At 38.2% G+C, this 22,978-nt stretch overlaps 1 protein-coding gene across 1 annotated transcript in view; it reads right to left on the bottom strand.

Moving 5' to 3' along the window:
- The window catches only part of POLR2B (RNA polymerase II subunit B), a 47,168-nt gene that overhangs the window by 7,186 nt on the left and 17,004 nt on the right, over positions 1–22,978 (bottom strand). Inside the window, exons 8-19 of the mRNA XM_059160442.1 lie at positions 22,129–22,293; positions 19,184–19,380; positions 18,892–19,011; positions 17,559–17,745; positions 16,524–16,667; positions 16,143–16,282; positions 15,727–15,838; positions 11,260–11,414; positions 10,236–10,434; positions 9,759–9,927; positions 2,369–2,465; positions 805–899 (exon numbers count right to left, since the gene is read on the bottom strand). Coding sequence (XP_059016425.1) covers positions 805–899; positions 2,369–2,465; positions 9,759–9,927; positions 10,236–10,434; positions 11,260–11,414; positions 15,727–15,838; positions 16,143–16,282; positions 16,524–16,667; positions 17,559–17,745; positions 18,892–19,011; positions 19,184–19,380; positions 22,129–22,293 — 1,780 coding nt within the window. The remainder of the gene's footprint in view (positions 1–804; positions 900–2,368; positions 2,466–9,758; positions 9,928–10,235; positions 10,435–11,259; positions 11,415–15,726; positions 15,839–16,142; positions 16,283–16,523; positions 16,668–17,558; positions 17,746–18,891; positions 19,012–19,183; positions 19,381–22,128; positions 22,294–22,978) is intronic.

Consider the following 22,978-nt stretch of genomic DNA (forward strand, 5'->3'; position numbering starts at 1 on the left):
CGCTGAGCAGGGAGCCGGATACAGGGCTGGATCCCAGGACCCGATATCATGACCCGAGCCGAAGGCAGAGGCCTTAACCCTCTGAGCCACCCAGGCGCCCCTAAATAAATAAATCTTAAAAAGAAAAACAATATGCCCTCTACACATATTCTTACAGAAATTTTGAATTTCATCGTATGTAAACTTAACTGCACTGGACATCAATTCACTACTACACAGAAGAGTCTGTGAAATGAAATAATAGAAAATGAAATAATAGAAAGATGACTTAAAAACAAAACACATTTGACTTCACACAATACCATCAGAAGTCCAAACTGTAGCAGACAGTTTCCCTGGCACGCCCCATCCATCCCACTGCATACAGTTTTTAAGTGACTGTGAAAATCGTAACTAGATAGTTAAGTTTGAGTTTTCTAGAAGAAACAAAAGTGCCAGGTATGACCTCGGTTTACCTGTTAAGTGTATATGAATATTGTGGCTAGACAAATATGGTCACACGACAATGTGGAGAGGGAGGGAGTTCCCATGCAAACACATAAACTGAGGCAGAGTTCAGAGTACACGTAAAAAGGGCTGCAGTGTAACCCATGAAATCACATGACTTCTGTGATCGCCTCTTCAATGCAGGATCTACCAGGGTGGACCTTAACAAGCCAACTCCTATCTGCGAAGACATTATCTTACTTATGAACTCTGCATAACATGAAACACACTCCCATGTGACGGGGCAGGGAGAGGTATTAAATTAGGAAAACCATGCTATGTTGACTTTAAATTCCATAATTTAAATGTATCACTTACCCTGGCATGTTTCACGAGTTGGCTTCTCAAAAACTTCTTCTTGATCAAATCCTTTTTTAGATTCCTGTTCTTTGTATGATCGATAGAAGACAGACCTAAAAACACATGGTTGTAAAGGTAATTTATATTTTACTTTTATGAAAGAGCTTAGAACATACTGACAACTTTCATTTTATTGATATTTGGGAGACAATTTAAACCATGAATCTAGGACAAGAGTTTACTGTATTAAGAGTCAAAGTTAAGTCTTAAATGCTGTTACATGGGCCACACATACAAGCATTTGACCTGTAATCTTAACACTGCTAGATTATATGAGAACAGCAAAGACCTGAGGTCACTAACTGCAACCTCCTACTAAAATAAGAACCCCTTCCATAATACTGCTCAGAGATGGTCACTCAGGATCTGCTCCAATATTTCTCGTGAGAAGTTTATGGTAGTAAGCTATCATGCCTACCTTCTGGTCCTAGTGCTATCCTAAAACTATACAAAAAAAACCCATCGGGGCACCTGGGTGGCTCAGTGGGTTAAAGCCTCTGCCTTTGGCTCGGGTCATGATCTCAGGGTCCTGGGATCGAGTCCCGTGTCGGGCTCCCTGCTCGGCGGGGGACCTGCTTCCTCCTCTCTCTCTCTCTGCCTGCCTGCTCGTGATCTGTCTCTGTCAAATAAATACATTTAAAAAAAAAAAATCTTCTAAATTTTCTTTTTTTAATTTCCAGTTTTTAACCAATCTTCACATGCTATGTATTTGAGATTGTCAATAAAACTGAGCATAATAAAAAAAGTTTGGGAAAAAAACCCACTGTAATTTTTTTTTAAACCCACTGTAATTTTAATAGTTATTTATGGGTCCTAAGATTAATAGGTTTATTTTTAGACATTTCCATATTATCTAAATGCAAACATGTATTTGCTTAGCAAAAAAGAGTGGGGGTGAGGACCTCAAAATAGTAGCATCTGAAAATCCTTGTGAAGACACAAGACCTGTGTCTTCAGTCATTCATGACCATTAACCAGGCCTCCTGTTTTCTGGAGTAAGGCATTGATTTCACCACACTAAACTCCATACGGATACCTACAGAACAGTATGTGCCTGTCAGATTTCCAGAAAGTGTCATGAATGGAGGCAAAAGAATAAATATCTTGGGCGCCTGGGTGGCTCAGTGGGTTAAGCCACTGCCTTCGGCTCAGGTCATGATCTCGCATCCTGGGATCGAGTCCCACATCGGGCTCTCTGCTCAGCAGGGAGCCTGCTTCCTCCTCTCTCTCTCTCTGCCTGCCTCTCTGCCTACTTATGATCTCTCTCTGTCAAATAAATAAATAAAATCTTAAAAAAAAAAAAAAAAGAATAAATATCTTAACAGAAAAATTTCTCTGTTGTCAGATCAAACCTTCCTCCAGCCTGACCTTCAAAACCACCAAAAAAGTTTGGATACATACATGTCAAATCTATTTTTAAAGAACTTTTTTTTCTTTTTCTTTTTTTTTTAAAGAAAAAAAAGGTTTTATTATTACTGTTTGCACTGTATCTGTGTTTCAACAACTACTGTAAACAGCTGACCTGAAAAAGCCTCTGTCTACAGCTGAACGATTCATGATAACAGAGTCTTCTTGGTTATATCCCGTGTACGATGCAATGGCCACAATGGAGTTGATACCTGTAGTGCATATAAGAGCATATATTAAAGCCTCATCTGGGAAAAAATAAAATTGTTCCTTTCTTTTGTTTATTTATTTTTGAAAAGTTAAAGATTCCTTAAGTTTGTTATACCTGGTACCATTTCCACCATTTACGGAGCAATGTACCTGATATAATGAAAAGAAAAAGAAAAAGGCAAAGCTACAAGACATAAGACCCCAGGAATGTACATCTAGGGGCACCTCGGTGGCTTAATCAGTAGAGCAAGCGACTTGATTTCAGGGTCATGAGTCCAAGCCCCATGTTGGGTGTAGAGATTACTTAAAATATTTAAAAAAAAAAAAAAAAAAAAAAGAAGAGGAACGTACATCTAATTGACACTACCTTACTTTAAGCAATAGCTGCACGTTTTGCAAACTGTGGCTGTGACGGTCCTGAACAAGACACGTTTCCTATCTAAGCTGCAGTAATTTTTCTGACCATGGATTATCATTCCTTCTGCGACAGATTTTTACATTCCTTTAATGCATTCAGGATGACTCGCAAAGTAACCTGCAGTTTTTCTGACAACTCGCTCTCTCCCTGCTAAGCACTGTAGCCCTGTTCTTCTGAGTTATTTCAGAACCTTGTGCTACCATATGCACCACTTCCACCACCAGATCTATAACCACTACCGAGGGGCTACCAGAGCTTCTTCCACCAAAATTGCCCCCCTTCATGGGTCCACAATTTGACTGCTGCTGTCCACTGTAAATTCCAAAATCATCATAGTTCCTACCACCACCATGGTTAACTCTTCCAAATTCCCCCCTTCAGGAGCACCTGGCTGACTCAGTCAGTTAAGCATCTGCCTTTGGCTCAGGTCATGATCTCAGGGTTCTGCGATCAAGTTCTGCATCCGGTTCCCTGCTCAGCGGAGAGTCTGCTTCTCCCTCTCCCCCTGCTTCACACTCTTTCTCTCTGATAAATAAAATCTTTAAAAAAAAATTTCCCCCTTCACCGTAACCACCATTTCCTCCACCACCACCACATCCACGTCCCTGGTGTCCATATCCTGGGCCCACCACAACCTCCTCTACTGCTATGACCAAGACGACCACCGTCATCACCACCACCCTCTATAACCATCTCTGCTGCCATACCACAGCCTCCTCTCCCACTGAAGTTTCCTCCATCACCTACGAAGTAGCCACACCCACCTCTACGACCTCTTTGTGATCCAGCACACTACATTTCTTGCTTACAAAATGCCTTTTCCACTTCACAATCCTGCATGTTAATAGTGTGGCATTTCTAAATAGCAATTATGTCAACTGTATCATGATCATCAAAAGTTATAAAAGTCCTCTCCTTTTCCACCTCTTCCTGTCTTCCATAACTTCCATGGTTTCAATCTTGCCACTCCTTTTTTTGTTGTTGTTTAAATATATAAGTAATATCTCCAACCAACAGGGTACTCAAACTCACAACCCTGGGATCAAGAGTTCCATGTTCCTCCAACTAAGCCAAACAGGTGCCCCAAGAGTTCTGTTATTAACTTGAATTCATTTCTAACATCTTAAAAATAAATTTACAAAGCTTAGAATTCAAACTTTTCTTGAAAAATCAGATCTGGCATCATTGGGCTCACTTACACACATCACAACCATAGCTGAAGCTGAATAGAGCTAACCCCAGTGGAAAGGCAAACCTCTCTCTAATCTGCCTAATGCTACAGGAGTCTAAGGCTGCAAGCCCTAATTAAAATATAACACTAAGTACTTTGTGCTAAATATAACCTTGACTGCTCTCTACAAAAGAAGAATCATACTAACAAGAGGGCATTTGTTCTTCTGAGGACCTTGATGGGTTTGTGTATTTAAAGTTGGAGCTAAAGTGCTCTGCTTGGAGTGTGAAATTCTACAAGGAAAGGGCAGTATTGGGGAAGTGGACACAAGTGGATAAAACCCTCGTAGCAGGGAAGGCCTTCAGAGAATCAGAAAAGTCTAATAAATAGTCACTCTTCGGGTGTGCAATGAAAACTCCTCCTGAAATCTAAATGATTTCCTCCATGAAATCTTAGTAGCACCCACACTGGTCACCATCATTTCGTGTGGATTCTTTGAGAGAACTAGAAGAATTTTAAGTTTTACAAATGATCAAGCAGCATAACACAAGGAAAATACATAAAGATGCAGGTTCCTGAAGGCAGGGGAGGCTCTGAAAGGTGGACATTTGCAAAAATCTTGGGGTCCTGCATGATGTGATATGCTCCCACTAAGGAAGCCAGGAGTAGGGCATATATCACATCTGTGATATGGGGAACAGGCAAGACTTTCCCAGCATGTCCTCACATTGTGGTGGAGCACCACCTAGGCCCTGCACCTCTATCCAGGTGATGCAGCCTATAGGTGCTCAACTGTCTTGGCCTTCTGAGGCTTTCCTGTCTCTTGTGTGACAATTCCTGGATCACCCACATCTGTGTGCTCCATCAACTACAGCCCAGGAGGCAGTCCCTTCCTTCCCAGAACCTTTACCCAAGGTATCTGGGAAAGTCTGAGATCAGCCAAATTTATCTAAAAACAGGAACTTCTTAATTATGCTTCTTATAGTTTTTTCTTAAAAGCCCCAAATCAAGATGCAATGTAATGAAGAGGAAAAGGAAGAAGAAAGAGAGAGAGGAGAAAAGGTCAACATTTGGTCAAAAAGGAAAAACATAGGCCAGAGCCTTGAATTCTAGACTTCTATTTCTTAAGTTGTATAACTTTGGGCAATAACTTTTCGGCTCCTGTCTCCACAGCTGTAAATCAGAGATGATACCACCACCAATATTTATAATCAGTTAACATTTATTCCTCCCATACTAATTGCCAGGCACTAAGCCATGAGTTTTAAATAGATTTAGTCATTTAATCATCACAAAAACTTTATGAGATAGGTACTATTATTATTCTCAATTTGCAGGTGAAAAAAATATCAAAGTGCTTTTATGATGCTTAAAAGTAACATGTGTAAAGCACCTTGGATGGTGTTTCACGCAAACTCAATGCCCAATAAATACAAGTAACTTCAATAAAAGTATCTGTGAGCTGTGGAGCGCCTGGGTAGCTCAGTTGGTTGAGCAGCCAACTCCTGATTTCAGCTCAGGTCATGATCTCAGAGTCCTGGGATGGACCCTCAAATCTGGCTCCAAACTCAGCAGGGAGTCTGCTTCAGGATTCTCTCTCCCTGTCCCCCCAACTCACTCTCTAAAATAAATGAATAAATCTTTAAAAGAAAGAAAAGAAAAAAGAAAGTATCTGTCAGCTAAAGGACTATAAAAATCTGAAATCTAGGACTACAGCCCACCTGTCAGCCAGGGTCACCCCTTCCTGCCACTTTGCTCTCACGCACGTCAAACCGCAGCTCAGCACTGAGGACGCGCTAAGTCCCTAGACACACTTTTTTTTTTTTTTTTTTAAGATTTTATTTATTTATTTGACAGAGAGAAATCACAAGTAGATGGAGAGGCAGGCAGAGAGAGAGAGAGGGAAGCTCAGCAGAGAGCCCGATGTGGGACTCGATCCCAGGACTCTGAGATCATGACCTGAGCCAAAGGCAGCGGCTTAACCCACTGAGCCACCCAGGCGCCCAGTCCCTAGACACACTTTAACATGAAATTCTGTCACAAGGATTTTTGCTTCCAGAAGATGTCAACCACGGTAATAGTACACTACAGAAACAGGAATGATACTCATCAAAAAAGTCATTCCTTAACATAACATGATTGGCTCCAACCTCTCAGTCAGGGCTCAGAATCTGGCCAATGAAGATGGCACGTAAGACAAAGCCAGGGGCAATAATTCAGCCAGGAGGTCGGGAGATTGGTTACATCAACAGAGTGAACCAAGAAGTACAAAAAAATGAGGTCAATGGGAGCCAGATTTCTCCTTATCAGAAAATGGGAGTTCTAAAATAAACACTCCACTGTGGCGCAATGGATAGCGCATTGGACTTCTAAACTAAACACTCCAGTGTTGGACTACAATGAGCGATATTAGTGTGAACTCACATTTCCTCTGACATACAGTCACAAAAATAGGCAAAATGGCAGGGGGGCAGTATGTGCATACATATTTTCCTCGGTTATCCGCTGAGAGAACCTAGAAATGATGATATCCTAATAGAAAAAAGCACACTTAGCACCCATACTATCCTTCGCTGAAAGGAGCAATGGCTGATTCCACGCTTAAGGAAAGCACAAAATACAAGTACGTAAAGAAAGATGATGGACCTATCAGGAGTCATCTTGAAGGTGTTCCCACTGGAAAATCCGGGGCAATTTTAGCATCAAAATGGAATGAATGATGGAATTAGAAAATCGCCATTTGGCAAAAATCATCCGGCTAAACTAATGGCTGAAAGTTTGTCAAGGAACAGAATATTTACATCGTCTCAAAGTATCTCTTCACAGAAGACTTACTATGACTTAGTACAAAATACTAATAATTAACAAAAAATGGAGAAATCTATTTAGACACCATCTTAATCATATGATAAATGTTAAAAGTCACTACTAATGGCACATATAGACAGCATGTGCCTCCTGATAGGATGCAAAGAGAATACAGCATTATTTCTACACTAGTCCTGCCAAAAATGCATACCCTGAATATAATCATGGGGAAACAGAAACAAGGTCCAAAGTATAACTTGCCTGAATGCTTCAAAATGAGAGACAAGGAAAAACAAAAGAACTGCTCCACCCTGAGGAGACTAAGAGACATACAACTAAATGCACTGCACAATCCTGGATTAGATCCTAGACCCATGAAGGACATTATTAGGACAACTGGCAAAATGTGAACTAGGGACTGTTCACTAGATGGAGTTCAAAGCTAAGCTCCTGATTTTGACTGTGGTATTGTGGAGAATGGCCTTGTTTTTAGGAAAGATTCACTGAAGAATTAAAAAGTGATGTGGCTTCATGTCTACAACTTACTCTCTAATGGTTCAGGAAGAGGAAGGCGATGAATAAGGCAAATGTGGTAAAACGTGAACTGGGAAATCTGGAAAAGAGTATACAGAAGTTCTTTGTACTAGTCTCACAACTCTTCTATCAGTTTGAAATTACCTCAAAATACAGTTTTTAGGATAGATACTGTGATTAAGGCATGAAGCCGTAACAGAACCAAAAAGCATGTGTAGTCCCTACCAGCCATGACTTCACCACTTCATACCAGTATCAAAAGATTTTACCTCAAATCTAATCCTTTACCTTATTTCTTTTTTTCTGTAGCCATAAAGAAATCACTATCTAAATGTTGAAGAAAACCCAGCAGTGCAAGCATCCCCCAAAGATAGGAGCATATTGTAGGCAATCTAACAGACTGTTTTCCCAGACAAGAGTAACCCCTTGTGGAGGACTCTGAAAATAAATCATTCTAACTTATGAGAATATGCTATCAAAATGTTAGATCCCTTAGTATAGTTAATAATTTAAGGCCACTACTTACTAAGCAAGTTCTAAATAGATCACATTACCCACAGTTAAAGCCAAAATCCTATTAATAATAAGGTAAGAAAACAGTTATACCAAAGAACTATGCTGCTTCCTTTAACATTCAACGCTTCTCTACCCTTTAGACTTTTTTACCTGTTGTCCAGTCTCCTTAAGAATCTCCTCCTGAAAATTCCTGATTCTCCTCATCAGCTACATCTCTAATCTCTTCTCATTTCTTTTCCTGGTGGCTACAGTTCTGTCTCTGGCGAATTTCCCTCAGCCATTCTCATGGTATCCTATACTTACCACTAATAAACTTCACGGCTCTAGATTTGACCTGCTTCCAAACCACATTTATAACTATTAGAAAATCTTTTCTGGGGGCACCTGGGTGGCTCAGTAGTTTAAGCATCTTCCTTTGGCTCAGGTCATGATCCCAGGATCCTGGGATCAAGTCCTGCATTAGGTTCCCTGCTCAGTGGGGAGTCTGCTTCTCTCTCTCTCCCTCTGCTCCTCTCCCAGCTCATTCTCTCTCTGACGATAAAATCTCTAAAAAACAACAACAAAAAAACCCCTAAAAATTAAACATACTTTAAAAAAAAAAAAGAAAAGAAAAAGAAAATCTTTTCTGGGGCACGGGGGTGAGTCAGTCGGTTGTGTCTGCTTTCAGCTCAGGTCATGATTTTGGGGTCCTGGGATCCAGCACCCCCCACCCCACCCCTCAGGGAATCTGCTTCTTCCTCTCCCTTGGCTTCTGCCCCTCCCTCCTGCTCCTGTGTGCATGCTCTCACTCTCTCTCAAATAAATAATCTTAAAAAAAAAAAATCTTAGCTATGGCAACAATTCAAAATCAACACATTGAAAACTGAATTTTTGGGGCACCTGGGTGGCTCAGTTGCTTAAGCAACTGCCTTCAGCTTAGTCATGATCCCAAAGTCCCAGGATCAAGTCCCAGGATGGAGTCCCTCATGAGGCTCCCAGCTCCACAGGAAGTCTGCTTCTCCCTCTCCCCTCTCATGCTCTCTCACTCTTTCTCTCAAATAAATAAAATCTTAAAAAAAAAAAAAAAAAGCATTTTTTTTATATCTTACATCTAAAACATCTTCCTTGTAATGTGCTCCCAATCTTATGAAGAGTACCCCCTATCTTCTTGATCACCCAAGCCACAAATACTAACAATATTTCCAATCCCTATCTTCCCTCCCTTCATCACTCCACATCCAATTAATCGAGGATATTCCAACAGGCATTTATCCCCTACTCTTCTTTCTTAAGGACCTTACCAATTCCTAACTTAGACCATTGCAAAAACCTCTAAATTATCTCCTTCCAATACCATACCTGACTACAATCTGTATCAACTGGCAGAATGATAGTCCTAAAATAAATCTCTTAATTGCACTACTTCCTTGCTACAAAAGGCTGATGCGTCTTCATTCTCAAAATTCAACCTGGTCTCTCTGCACTATGAGAGACTCCTGCACTTACACTCCAGTCACACTAAAGTGCCAGGACTACTACTATTCCCATATCTCATACACGCAAGCATCTAAGCCCTTCCTCATCCCATCTCTCAAATTCAAATACCCTTTCATCAACTTTATACTGGTCTAAAATGCCACCTCCCCTGTGAAACTGGCTCTAGATTTCCATTAGGAGTCAATCACTTCCTGTACCTCATCATAACACTTTCCGCGTATCTACCTCTTTATTATTTGTGTTGTTTCCCACATGATAAATTCTGAGAGAAGAAATGCTGTGTCATATGTATTTTATTAACCCTCCCAAGCACCCAGAAAAGTGCCAAGCATGACACGATCTTAAAAAACTAAAGACCGAAACTGAACATACCTGCTGGCAGCTCCCGAAATCTTAGATATTCCATAGACCGTGTAGTCACAAGCGGTTTTTGAGGATAATACAGAACATGGGCCAGTGTATCCATACGAACATGGAAGTTGGTGATATAAACTCCCATAGCCTGCTTACCCATAGCAGACTGATATGTGTTTCTAGGGGACTAAATGTAGAAACGAAAAGCAGAATCAATGAAAATTTAACTACTTCTAAAGGAACAATCTTCACAGGGTACTACATATATCAGGAATATGGTTGGAAAAGGTTGTGCTTTTTTCTGAAAGGTAAATGAACATTTGGAAAAATCAACTACGGCTCCTAACAGTGAAATAGTAAGTATATTATATGCATATTTTATAGGAATTCACAGTCCTTTTCATCACCACCCTTTTAAGAAAAACTACAGATTAATCTAATTTTTTCTACTTCTCCCAATTCCTCACGAACCAGAAGCTAAAAACTGCTACCAACCTGGTTATGATCAGGAAAGGGAATAATAGATGCACAGACACCAAGTATCATTGATGGGTGGATCTCGCAGTGTGTATATGTGGAACAATAAGCTACTTCTTTCTCCTGTAAATCATCTGGAGTCATGGCAAGCATCACTGTTTCTTCTTCCAGTGTATCAATATATTCTACTACCCCACTGGCCACAAGATCCTGCCAACTAAAATAAAATTCACCTTATTTCCTTCCTTACTTAAGTATTTTAACTAAACTTACTACTTAACAAAGAGTATTCCTGTATCTACATGTACAAATACAGAAAAGAATTCCAAAATAAGTATATTATTAATAGTGGGGGGGTGAAGCAAGTTACTAAACAATACACATGAAGTGTGGTCCTATAAATACTACTAGTTTGTCTTGTTTTGTCCTTTCTTTGAACTATGTGGGGGCACCTGGCCGGCTCTGTCACAGGAGCATGCAACTCTTGATACTGGGATTATGAGTCCAAGCTCCACACTGGTATAGAAATTATAAAATCTTTTTAAATAAATAAAGGAAATTATTTGTGGATATATAGATATGAGTTACTTTTTAAGAGGAAAATATGAATTGGGGGCTTTTATGTGTTTTTAAATTATATATGTTGTTTGAAATTTTTTTATAAAAAATATACATTTAAGCATTAAAAAGAAGCTTTAAAACAGGTTCATCCTTTTATTAAAATTTTTATTTACTATTATCCGTATTACATATTACATATACATAACTTATATGTTACTTATTATTATTACATTTTAACAGGTCACAAAGACTTTTATTCTTAAAACCCTATATGTCCCTTACGTGATGACAAAATTAAGAAACACAAATGTGACTGCTAAGAGTGTCTTTTTGGGGGCAATGAAAATGTTCAGGAATTTGGTAGTAGTGATTGATGTGCAATCTTATGAATATACTAAAAACCAATGAACTGTAATACTTCCAAATGTTAAATTTATGGTGTGTGAATTGTACTCAATTTTTTCTCACTGCATGTTCTTACCTGTAGTTGTTATATTCTCTCTCTTTCAATTGATCAATATGTCTCTTCTTCAAAAGTAGCTTTTGTTTTTCTACAATCAGAAGTGGCCTGCAAATACGGCCTGCATCTGTATAGATCCGAATCTCCCTCTCTCGAATATCTCTAATCATAGAAACCTGTAAGTAAAAAGACAAAAGAATCTCATGAATGTTTATTTTTTCTGTATCATTAAGACTTTGCTAAAAATAAAATAAAATTCCTAGTAAATTTCTTGAGGAAACAACTATCAAATAAAATGGACAAATTTTAGTTTATCATTGTTGAATATACTAAAAACCTAGGTCTAATTTAAAATTTTGTAAAGAGGGGAGCCTGAGGGGCGCCTGGGTGGCTCAGTGGGTTAAAGCCTCTGCTTTCGGCCCAAGTCATGATCCCAGGGTCCTGGGATCGAGCCCCACATCAGGCTCTCTGCTCAGGAGGGAGCCTGCTTCCCCCTCTCTCTCTCTGCCTGCCTCTCTGCCTACTTACGATCTCTCTCTCTGTCAAATAAATAAATAAAATCTTAAAAAAAAAAAAAGAGGGGAGCCTGGGTAGCTCGGTTATTAAGCGTATGCCTTCAGATTGGTCATGATCCTGGGATCGAGCCCCACATAGGGCTCCCTGCTCAGCAGGAAGCCTGTTTTTCCCTATTCCACTCCCCTGCTTATGTTCCCTCTCTCACTGTGTCTCTCTCTGTCAAATACATAAATAAAATCTTTAAAAACAATAATAATAAAATAAAAAGTAAAATTTTATAAAGAACAAATATTTAAACTTGGTAATTATAAAGCTGAATAATATCTGGCAATAATGTCATGCAAGATAAAGTAAAATGAAGAAAATATATTTTTGGCCTCACAAACACTAGTATATAAACCTTATTTTGCCTTATTTTGGTAACTACAGTCTTCACTTTGCAACCTTTCGGTAACCAACCCTGTATCACTGCATTGATATTTTCTCAGTAATAAGCTCAACTTGTGACACCTATCAAACAAATGACATAGTCTACCTGTCCAACACAGCAGTCACTAGCCACATGTCAATATTAAGCACCTGAAATGTGGCCATTCATTCTGAACTGATATAGGCTGCAGTGTACAACATGTACAAACTACAAAACAGACTTCAAAGGCAGTACCACATAAACATAAACAAAGCAGAAACAGATCCATAAATAAAGAGAACAAACTGGTGGTTGTCAGAGGGGAGGAGCTGGAGGGATGGGCAGATAGGGTCGAGGGAAGTAGGAGGTACAGGCTTCCAGTTACGGAATGCATAAGTCATGGGGATAAATGGTACAGTGCAGGGAATGTAGTCGAGGATACTGTAACAGCATGTATGGTGACAGATGGTAACTACCTTTGTGGTGAGCATAATATAGAGAGCTGTCAAATCACTGTTGTATACCTGAAACTATCAATTATAATAATAAAAAAGTACCACAAAAAAATAAGGAATGTAAAATTTCCCATAAATAATCCTTTATTCTGATTAGATGTTGAAACTATTATTTTGGATGTATCAGGTCAAATAAAATATATCATTAAAATTACTTTAATGTTTCTTATTTTTTTTAACATGGCTACTAGAGAAATTTAAATTACGTATGTAGCTCAGGTGCTATTTCTACTGGAAGAACTAGAAAATACATTCCCAGAAAACATAAAAAAATATTTTGGGCAGGGGCAGCTGGCTGGCTCAGTCGGAAGAGCAAGCAGCTCTTGATCTTCAGATCATGACCATGTGGGGCATAGAGCTTAAGCTGAAAAAAAGAAAAAGCAGGGGGAGGGGAATTTACAATTTAAAAAAATAATAATAATTACTAAAAGCACTGCAGAATTTGAAGTACCAATTTACAAAGAAATAAGTCAAAAAGGAAACAACTAAGAATTTTCGATGAATTATCTCGACCTAATATATAATAATCTTGGAAATCAGCTACAAAAATGAATTGACAGTGAGTTGGGAAATGAAAAAACAGACTGGTATTTCTCCTAGAAAAACACTTAAAAGTAAAATCACATCTTGATACTTCTATTGAAGGTTAAAGATTGGGTTTATTTAAGAAAGGAGGGGCGCCTGGGTGGCTCAGTGGATTAAGCCTCTGCCTTCGGCCCAGGTCATGATCTCAGGGTCCTGGGATCGAGCCCCGCATCGGGCTCTCTGCTCCGCAAGGGAGCCTGCTTCTCCCTCTCTCTCTGCCTGCCTCTCTGCCTACTTGTGATCTCTGCCTGTCAAATAAATAAATAAAATCTTTAAAAAATAAAAAAATAAAAAAATAAGAAAGGAAAAGATTTGGATTACTGGCTTTAAAAATAAGAGTAAATCATAAAAGCTTGATCAAAAACATCAAGGTCTGGGGCACCTGGGTGGCTCAGTGGGTAAAGCCTCTGCCTTCGGCTCAGGTCATGATCCCAGCGTCCTGGGAGCGAGCCCTACATCAGGCTCGCTGCTCAGTGGGGAGCCTGCTTCCCCCTCTCTCTCTGCCTGCCTTTCTGCCTACTTGTGTTCTCTGTCAAATAAATAAATAAAATCTTAAAAAAAAAAAAAATCAAGGTCTCCAAAACTAAGAAGTCGGAAGTCATTATATAGGGAAAATGTTCTACACCCTTAGCCCACATACTGTACTTCAAAAACAATCTGAGGAGAAACACTATGTCTTTGAACAGAAACACCATCAGTGGCGCTGTCAATTCCTAGGAAAGATGTTGCTTTCAAATGCACTGCCTTGAATCCTTGGAAAATTCGTAATACAATAGTTTTATTGTCTTAACAGGACAACATAAACTGTGAGCTAGATCTCCTCAAAGCACCAAAGGAAAAAGGTGTATTTCAGTAGGTCCAGAGAGGACTACTGACAGAACAGCCTAACAGGTCCAACAGAAGGCAGAAATTGGTAAAATAAGGACCTCTGGTAGTTAGAAAACATGAAGGAAAAGAAAAAGTGCCAGACTCCTTCAGGAAAATATATACAATTCTCCCACTTACTTAGAGTCTCCCCAAATCGCTCTCTAACAGGGGATTAAAGTGGTTAGTCCAAGGACACAGGGTTACCTTGTATGTTCAATAAACACTTAATGTCTACTATTTGTCAGGTTCCATGCTCACAGCTGAAAATACAAAGTCATATTAATACATGTTCCCTGCCCCTGGAGAGTTAATGATGTGGTGAGTGAGGCAGGCAAGTAAGTCAGAAGGTACTATCTGGGACAAGCACTCTGTCAAAAACATTTTAAGTTAAACCACTATATACAGTCATAGAGATCTAATAAATCAGGGGGTCATGGAAGAGCCCACAGGCCAAATCTACTCTCACTTGCCATCTATTTTTATAAATAAATTGTTTTATTGGCTTATCTACTGCCTCTGGCTACTTTTCACTACAACAGCAGAGGTGAATACACAACAGACAATATATGGTAAACAAAGACTAATTTAGTATCCGGCCCTTTCCAGAAAACTTTTGCCAAGCTGTGATCTAATCAAACTTTTTTGGGGGGAAGGGGTGTTCAGGTAAAGTATCTTGAAGGAGATGAGAATATAAGTTTTACAGAGTAAGTGAGATTTACCTGAAAAAAAGTAGTAAGAACCTTTTTCCCTATTGCTCATTTTTGAAAAGAAATGGGGGACAGGGAACACATATATTCCAGGTTAAGGGAATGGGCCCATGGAAAGGTAAAGAGGCCTAAAACAGCATGAAGAATTTAATCTTATCCTAGAAAACACAGAAAAGCTAAAGGCGGCTCTCAGCAGAAAAGCATGGTATTACCAAAGTTCTCAATCACAAAAAAATCAAGCCAATTTTGGCTCTTGGGCTTTCTCTTAGTTCCACCTGCACTCAAGTGAAGCATGCTGCTCCTGCCTTCAAGCTATGAGTACTTGCGGTTCAAAACCCAGGATCTGCCGACTAGAGGAAAGCCCAGAACAATCAAACTCTGTTCCCTGCTCAGCTACATAGAAAAGAGATCAGCTACTGGCTTAAGTGTGTTACAGTTTCTCTCCAGATCCACTTTCACCTAGAAAGAACCCACAGTGTAGATTAAGGGAAATCAAAAGACCAAGCCATATCCCTTAACAGTACACTAAAACCAAAAGTCCTATTTGGGGTAGTAATAAAGCCCATATAATATATATTAATGTTTTAAAAAAAACTATCCTAATCCCAAAGTACTTCAATATCCACCTAAATAAAGAAACCTTTAGAGATGTATCACATTTTAAGAATAAATCTCTGGGTGCCTGGTGGCTCAGTCAGCTGAGCATCCAACTCATGATCCCAGGGTCCTAGGATTGAGCCCTGCAATAGGCTCCCTGCTCAGTGGGGAGCCTGCTTCTCCCTCTCCCTCTGCCTGCCGCTCTGCCTACTTATGCTCTGTCAAATAAATACTAAATAACATCTTTAAAAAATAAAAAAAAGAAATCATGCACTCTTAATTAAAGACTCACTTCAGACACAATGATGTCCATCTGACGCCGCAATTTCCTTAGGGTGTTCATAAGTTGTTCAGGATCTTTATGTATTCCAACCCAACAGCCATTAACAAAAATCTTGGTTGCACTAAAATGTGAAACCAAAAGCATTTTGCAGTTAGTACTCTATACTAAGCAACAACCAAAGATTAGCAATAGTTTCAAAAAAGAAATCCCATCTGGGTGCCTGGCTGGCTCAGTTGGTTAAGCAGACACCTCTGGCTCAAGTCATAATCCCAGGGTCCTGAGATTGAGCCCCACGTGGGAAAAGCAGGGGACCTGCTTCTCCCTCTCCCTCTATTGCTTCCCCCTGCTCATGCTCGCTCCCTCTCTCTGTTAAATAAATAAATAAAATCTTCAAAAAAAAGAAAGGAAATCACATCTATACATACTCGGCAATAGCTGCAGGAGAAATTTCTTCTAAATTTTCCATACTCCATTCTTCTAAAAATTCCAAAATTGGAGAAGGCTGAGATCCAACTGAAATATAAGCCATCAGAGCTAAATTCTTCACAAGTCCTACAGCATGACCCTAAAAGTAAACAAAAAATAAATCATTCTGATTTAACATGCCTATCAAAATTCTTTTCCATAAACATTTTTCCTTCAATTTGATTTCAGGATTTACTCACGCTTTCTAAAAACAAAATCATAAGTAAACATTAGTTTCAAAACCACACAGCTTAATTAAATACTTACTTGTACAAGTAATTACATACCCTATGTAATTACTGGTAGAGTTTTTGTCCTAAATGTAAATTCTAATGTATTACCTCTGGGGTTTCAGCAGGACACACCATTCCCCACAACGTATTATGCAATTGTCTTGGTTTTGCTAGCTTGCCGTCTCTACCAATAGGTGAATTTAAACGACGTAGGTGAGAAAGAGTTGATGCAAAAGTCAGGCGGTTTAATACCTAAAAAACAATAGCAAATCTTTTAAGTTTGGACATTTCTGTTACTCAAACAATCACATTTTTGGCAAATACTGGAATGAGGCAAAGTCACATTTTTACCTATAATCAACTGTCAAACTCTCCTAAACCCTCCTTTCTGCATCTTGCCCCTGAATAATATCATGCACCCCCTAACTTAAGTGCCCCTTATAGCAGGGATGGCAAATATGTGATGTACAGTTCTAACATACCACATAAATACTTTATGCTTGCCTCCAATCACCAGACTGTTAATTCCGTTAAGAGCTGGCGCCCCTAACCACCAAACTGTTCACGGGTCAACACTGTACTGTACTTTGCATCAAAAGAAAGGAACACCCATTTATTCTCTGAGTGAGTGTCTAACATGGAGCTCCGAAAACAAAAAAATTTCACTAACATGGACTGTCTTACCCCCAAGCAGCTACACTTATTTATTAACTATCTTGCTGCAAGCCAAAACCTTAATCTCTCTTAAGTAATCCTAACAGCTCGGACGCCTGGGTGGCTCAGTTGGTTAAGCAGCTGCCCTCAGCTCAGGTCATGATCCCAGCGTCCTGGGAATGAGTCCCACATCGGGCTCCTTGCTTGGCAGGGAGCCTGCTTCTCCCTCTGCCTCTGCCTGCCACTCTGTCTGCCTGTGCTCACTCTCGCTCCTCTCTGACAAATAAATAAATAAAATCTTTAAAAAAAAAAAAAAAGTAATCCTAAACAGCTAATTCAAGAAAAATTTCATTCTCATAATTCAAAATCCCCCAATGCTACTATACCTGAGGGGGAAAAAAGCAAAGTCATTTATATTCAGTGAATGAAAGGACCTATTAGTTGCACAACATTTTTCTATCAAACCTGTAGTCACAGGCAATGTCCTACCTGAGATACTCCAGCTCTGGCTTGATGAGCTTTCTTTTGGTCGCCCCAATTTCCCGTAGCTAAAGAGTATTTTAGGCCATCAGATATAATCCTTGTTTTAATTGCCAACTCCAAATTAAAATCCTTTCCTCGATCAATAAACTTCTGTGCATAGATCCGTACTTCTTTAAGCAAATTCTTAAACATACTGCCAAATAAAATGGTATCATTATAAATATGTAAAGGTCAACAACATGCATTCTTAACATGGACAATATTGCCCACAATGCGAAGGAAAATAGGTAGGGTAGAGGAAGGGAAGTGTTTTTGTTTTGTTTTGCTTTAAGAATTTTTATTTATTCATTTAACAGACAGAGATCACAAGCAGGCAGAGAGGCAAGAAGAGAGAGGGGGAGGGAAGCAAGCTCCCTGCTAAGCAGAGAGCCTGATTTGGGGCTCTATCCCAGCCTGGGATCATGACCTGAGCCAAAGGCAGAGGCGTTAACCCACTGAGCCACCCAGGCCCCCCCGGGAAAGGAAGTGTTATTACTCTTTTTATGTAAAAAGCACTGATGTACTTACAGTACATAAACATACATGAGGGGAGCAACTAGGGGAAAAATGTCAAAAGTGGCTCCTTAGTGGGGTGAAAACAAAAGGCTGAAAAACAAGAAATCTATGACACATTAAAAAACAGAATGCATAGGGGTGCCTGGGTGGCTCAGTTGGTTAAGTGTCTGCCTTCAGCCCAGGTCATCTCAGGGCCCTGGCATCAAGCCCCGCGTGTGTTTCTCCCTATCCCTCTGATCCTTCTCCCCGCAGCCCCCTGCTCATGCATGTGCACACACTCTCTCTCTCAAAAAAATGCTTTAGAAAACAAAACAAAAACAGTATGTAGCAACTTTTTTTTAATTGAATTGTCTATTTTTTGTTTTTAAAAATAACTTCTCTAATTACAAAAGTGTTATATGTTCATTATAGGAAATATGAAAAACAAAGACATATGAAGGAAAAAACTCACATTATACCAATATTACTAATATTTTGACAGATTTCCCTCCAGCTTCTGTTTTTATAAAATGTAAAAGCACAACTAAAAATTCTAATATCATCAGTACTCAGAAAATCAAGACAAATGCCTTATAAAGCTACAAGAGGAATAAAGAGGAATAAATAATAAACTGTTTTCATAAACTTGAAATTCTCAGACATAAAGCAGAATAAACTCTGGACAAGTGGTAAAGAGAATGTAGCTAACTTCAATGCCAAGGCAGTTTAGTACCTCTGTTAGTGCAACGATCAATCTAAAGTGAAATCTCTCTACTTTAACCAATATCATTCTATCATTCCTTACCCTCTAAATAAGAATGCAAGCAGTGGCCCAGCAAGATCCAATCTTTTGTTTCCATAGTGATCCCTGTCATCTAATTCTCTTCTACCCAAGGCTGCTAGAAGCAACCTATGAACCATGTACCTTTAAAAAATAAAATAAAAAAGAAAGAAAAAGAAGTGAAAAACAAAACATACAGCTTTCGGCTTTTTAAAAAACTCGTATGTTAAAAACACGTTTTTGACATTTTTAACTTTAAGAAAAATTCTATCTCAATACTACCTTGGCAAAAATCTTAGAACGGTATTTAACATACCCCAAGAAATAAGCTTTTTTGGTCTCACAAAAGTCGCTGACACCAACATGAGGAAGCATTTCTTTTTGTAAGACTTCTTTTGCATATTTAATTCTTTTCTCTTTAGTGACACCAGGCTTTGCCCCTCTTGAACCAATGAAATTTAGTGCAACATTCTGTTCCTGGATGACAAAAGCTTCGTCGAGAGAAGGTTTCACCTATCAGATAATTCAAATGAAAGTTATTTTCAAATTTATATTTTCACCTTAAAATAAGTCAACTGTAACTTAAACTTATAACATGTTAAGTATCCCTATGTACCTAATAGGATATACAAAAATTTTTTTTTAAAAACAAGGAATCATAAAATTGTAGAACTTGAATACACTTTAAGATCTAGAGATCTCTGACAAAATCCACTCATCAACACAGGTAATTATACTTCCTAAAAAAATAATAATAATAATAATAATTCCATCATAAAAAAAGTAGTTGTTTTTGGTTTTTACAATTTAATGAACAATGGCAAAACAAAAATCCCTTCTAAATATCTTAGACCAATTAGAAAAGTTTAATAGTCAACTTAAAATTTACTAAACTACAAATGAATAAATGCGCCAGACTGGTTTTAGCCTTGGTTTAAGAAGTTTTTAACCTATAAATAAAAGCACTCTGTGTTTTGTAAAAGAGAATATTTCAAAGACACATTGTTATAGGGACCTACATCCCATCCCTGCTGCTAAACAGCCGTGGCCCCTGAGCAATCATGTAATCTGTTTCCTTGCCTACAAAGTAATCAGTTATGATAATCTCTAAGTTTCACCATTCTAAAATTACAATTTTACACAAGGAGCATAAGGAATGAGAGGTACCACTGAGTAACTTTGGTGCCTGTAAATACACTTTAATCCTATCACATATACTGAAATGCCTTTCTTGCCTTTGACTTCTTAGGTCTATTTATCACTGATTCTCAAGTTTAAACATCCAAATTCCAATCATGGAACCAAAGACCAGAAAAAGGTAACATAAACCATTCAAAGTGAGGCCACATATTGGTAAATGGAAGTGGTCTTTTTAAATTGTCAATGTTGTTGTGAAACTTCTGTTAAGGTTAATATGGACTGAAAAAAAGGAATAATGATAATATTTGCAGAAGAAAAAATTAAAGCACTTTTGCAAAGTGAACGCTTGACTCACAGACTGTAAAAATTGGCCCAAGATTTGTAAGAGCTAAAGGAACATACAGTAACTTTCAAAAATAAATAAATAAATAAATAACATACAGAAAATGAATCAACTCTTTCACTTTACTAAGAAAATTCTAGTTTGAATTTGGTCCAAATCCAGTCTGAATCATTTGGGATGCCTTTGGATAAAAGATAACATATATTTTCTTTTAAATACTTAAGTAGTTAACATATTTAAGTATTTAAAGAAAACAAAAACAAAACAAAAAAATATATGAACACTGTTAAAAGCTTAAAGTAAAATCTAACCAGCATTCAATTTTCTCATGGAACTGTGTCAGTGCTCTAATAACATATACTCACTCCAACAATTCACTTCGTGACCAATGTTTAGCCTCCATTTAACCTGATTTCTCAGTAGTCTTAAAAGACTGAACAATTCAGGACAACTTTAAAACTATCAACTACCAAGACAAGAATCATTAATAAAAAGCACTGACAAAGAAATGGATATCTACCTAGACTCAAAGAACCTTCCCACAAAAACAGTAACTTTACTGTAGAGGAACCTAAGAGGCTACTGTAGAGTTAATATTACAAATAATGGAACAAAATTCCATCACATGACTCCTGATGCAATGTCCTGGGAAGCACACAATATTGCTTCTTTATTTTTACTGGCAAAAAAGGGATAAATTGAATCTAATCATGAAGAAGTCCAAATTGAAGTCCAAATTGAGGCAAATTCTACAAAGTAACTGGTTTATTCTCTCCAAATACTTCAATGTTATTAAACACTGAGGGAAAAGACAACAAAACATTTTTTAAAGAGTCTGAAGAGACATAAAAATGACATCCAATACACAATCCTCGATTGGATTCTGAACCAGGAAAAAAAAAAAAAAACATTAAGGACATTATCTAGACAACTGGCAAAAATCTAAATAAGATCTATGGCTTGGGGCGCCTGGGTGGCTCAGTGGGTTAAGCCACTGCCTTCGGCTCAGGTCATGATCTCAGAATGGGATCTTGGGATCAAGTTCCGAATCAGGCTCTCTGCTCAGCAGGGAGCCTGCTTCCCTTCCTCTCTCTCTGCCGCCTCTCTGCCTACTTGTGACCTCGCTGTCAAATAAATAAATAAAATCTTTAAAAAAAAAAAAAAAAGATCTATGGCTTAACAGTACTGTAGCCAAGTGAAAGGTTCTGATTTAACTAACCATATTATGAATATGTAATTAATGTCTTGGTTCTTAGGAAACATACTTTGAGGTATTTAGGAGTAAAAGGCACAATGCCTGAAAATCACTCTCAAATGATCTAGAAAAAAATAATGTGTGTATATAAAGAGAATGTGAAATCAAATATAGCACAGCTAACAACTAGTGAATCTGGGTGAAGAGTATACAAGAGTTCTTTGCGACTTTTCTATAAGTCTGACATTATCTCAAAATAAAAAAGAAGGCATCAACTATTCATTTTCCTTTTTTACTAAATCGCACCAGCGTTGTATGTTTTCATGATTTTCCTTACCAGGGTTTCTTCTTGATACTGTCCATGAACTCTGACTGCTTCTAGTTTTTATGTCTATTTTACACAAAATTGTCAAAAAAAGACACTGAAGCAAGGCTGCAGGCTTTCACTACACAGTAAATGGCATGGGATCTGTGACAACTAAATTACTCTTCAGAGCATCTTTCTATTATGTTTTAAGATTAGCAACAGTAACTTTAAACCTCTTGTAAAATACTGCAAATACACTTTGTTTTCTCACATTACCATTTCCATCATCTCTGGATCTTCAAAATCATAAATAATGTGCTCTAAAATATCTCTGTCAGACACAAAACCTAATGCTCTGAACACGATAATGATGGGAACTTCCTGCTTGATATATGGTAGGGTTGCCACAATGCGCTGACCAATAGCACTCTTTTTCGCACCCTAGAAAAATAAAACATCATTTGAATATCAATACAAAGAGATCATAGCCATGTACAAACATCATGAGAATCATTTCATATACATGTTCATTGTATGTATTTCAAAGGAAGTATACCTTCGTACTTTAAGGAACATACTATGGCTCCTTTTGAAAACCAATGGAACAGGTTTACTAACTTTATAAATCAGCTGATCATGTAGGCATGAGAGAACTTCCATCCTCTACTATCTGCCTGCCAAGACTCTCTTAGAATTACCCAATACTGCACTTGGAATTGACATTTGTAGCCAACTGACTAGCTACAAAAGAAGATGAACACTGATCCTGCACCCTGTCCCCTGGCAAAAAAACAAAACAAAACAAAACACACACACACAAAACAAAATGGACCACACAAAACTCTCTGAAGAAAGACATGAGGGGTAAAAATATATACACACATATGGACAAATATGGGGAAAAAGCTAAGCAACAAATGAAAAACAAGTATTAACTCAGAGCTGGCCTGTAAAGTATCTCTCACTTGAATATTTCAAAAATAACAAAAAGCCTCTTTCCAAAAATTTATCTTTTCCAGTTTCTCTTTAACTGCACACACATACAAAAATAAAATGAAAGTTACTAACCTACACTTTCATACAAATAACTGGTTTCTCCCTTTTAATTATATTTCTTTCTTTAATA

Source organism: Mustela lutreola, chromosome 1 (assembly GCF_030435805.1).
Source record: "Mustela lutreola isolate mMusLut2 chromosome 1, mMusLut2.pri, whole genome shotgun sequence".
NCBI classification, from domain to species: domain Eukaryota; kingdom Metazoa; phylum Chordata; class Mammalia; order Carnivora; family Mustelidae; genus Mustela; species Mustela lutreola.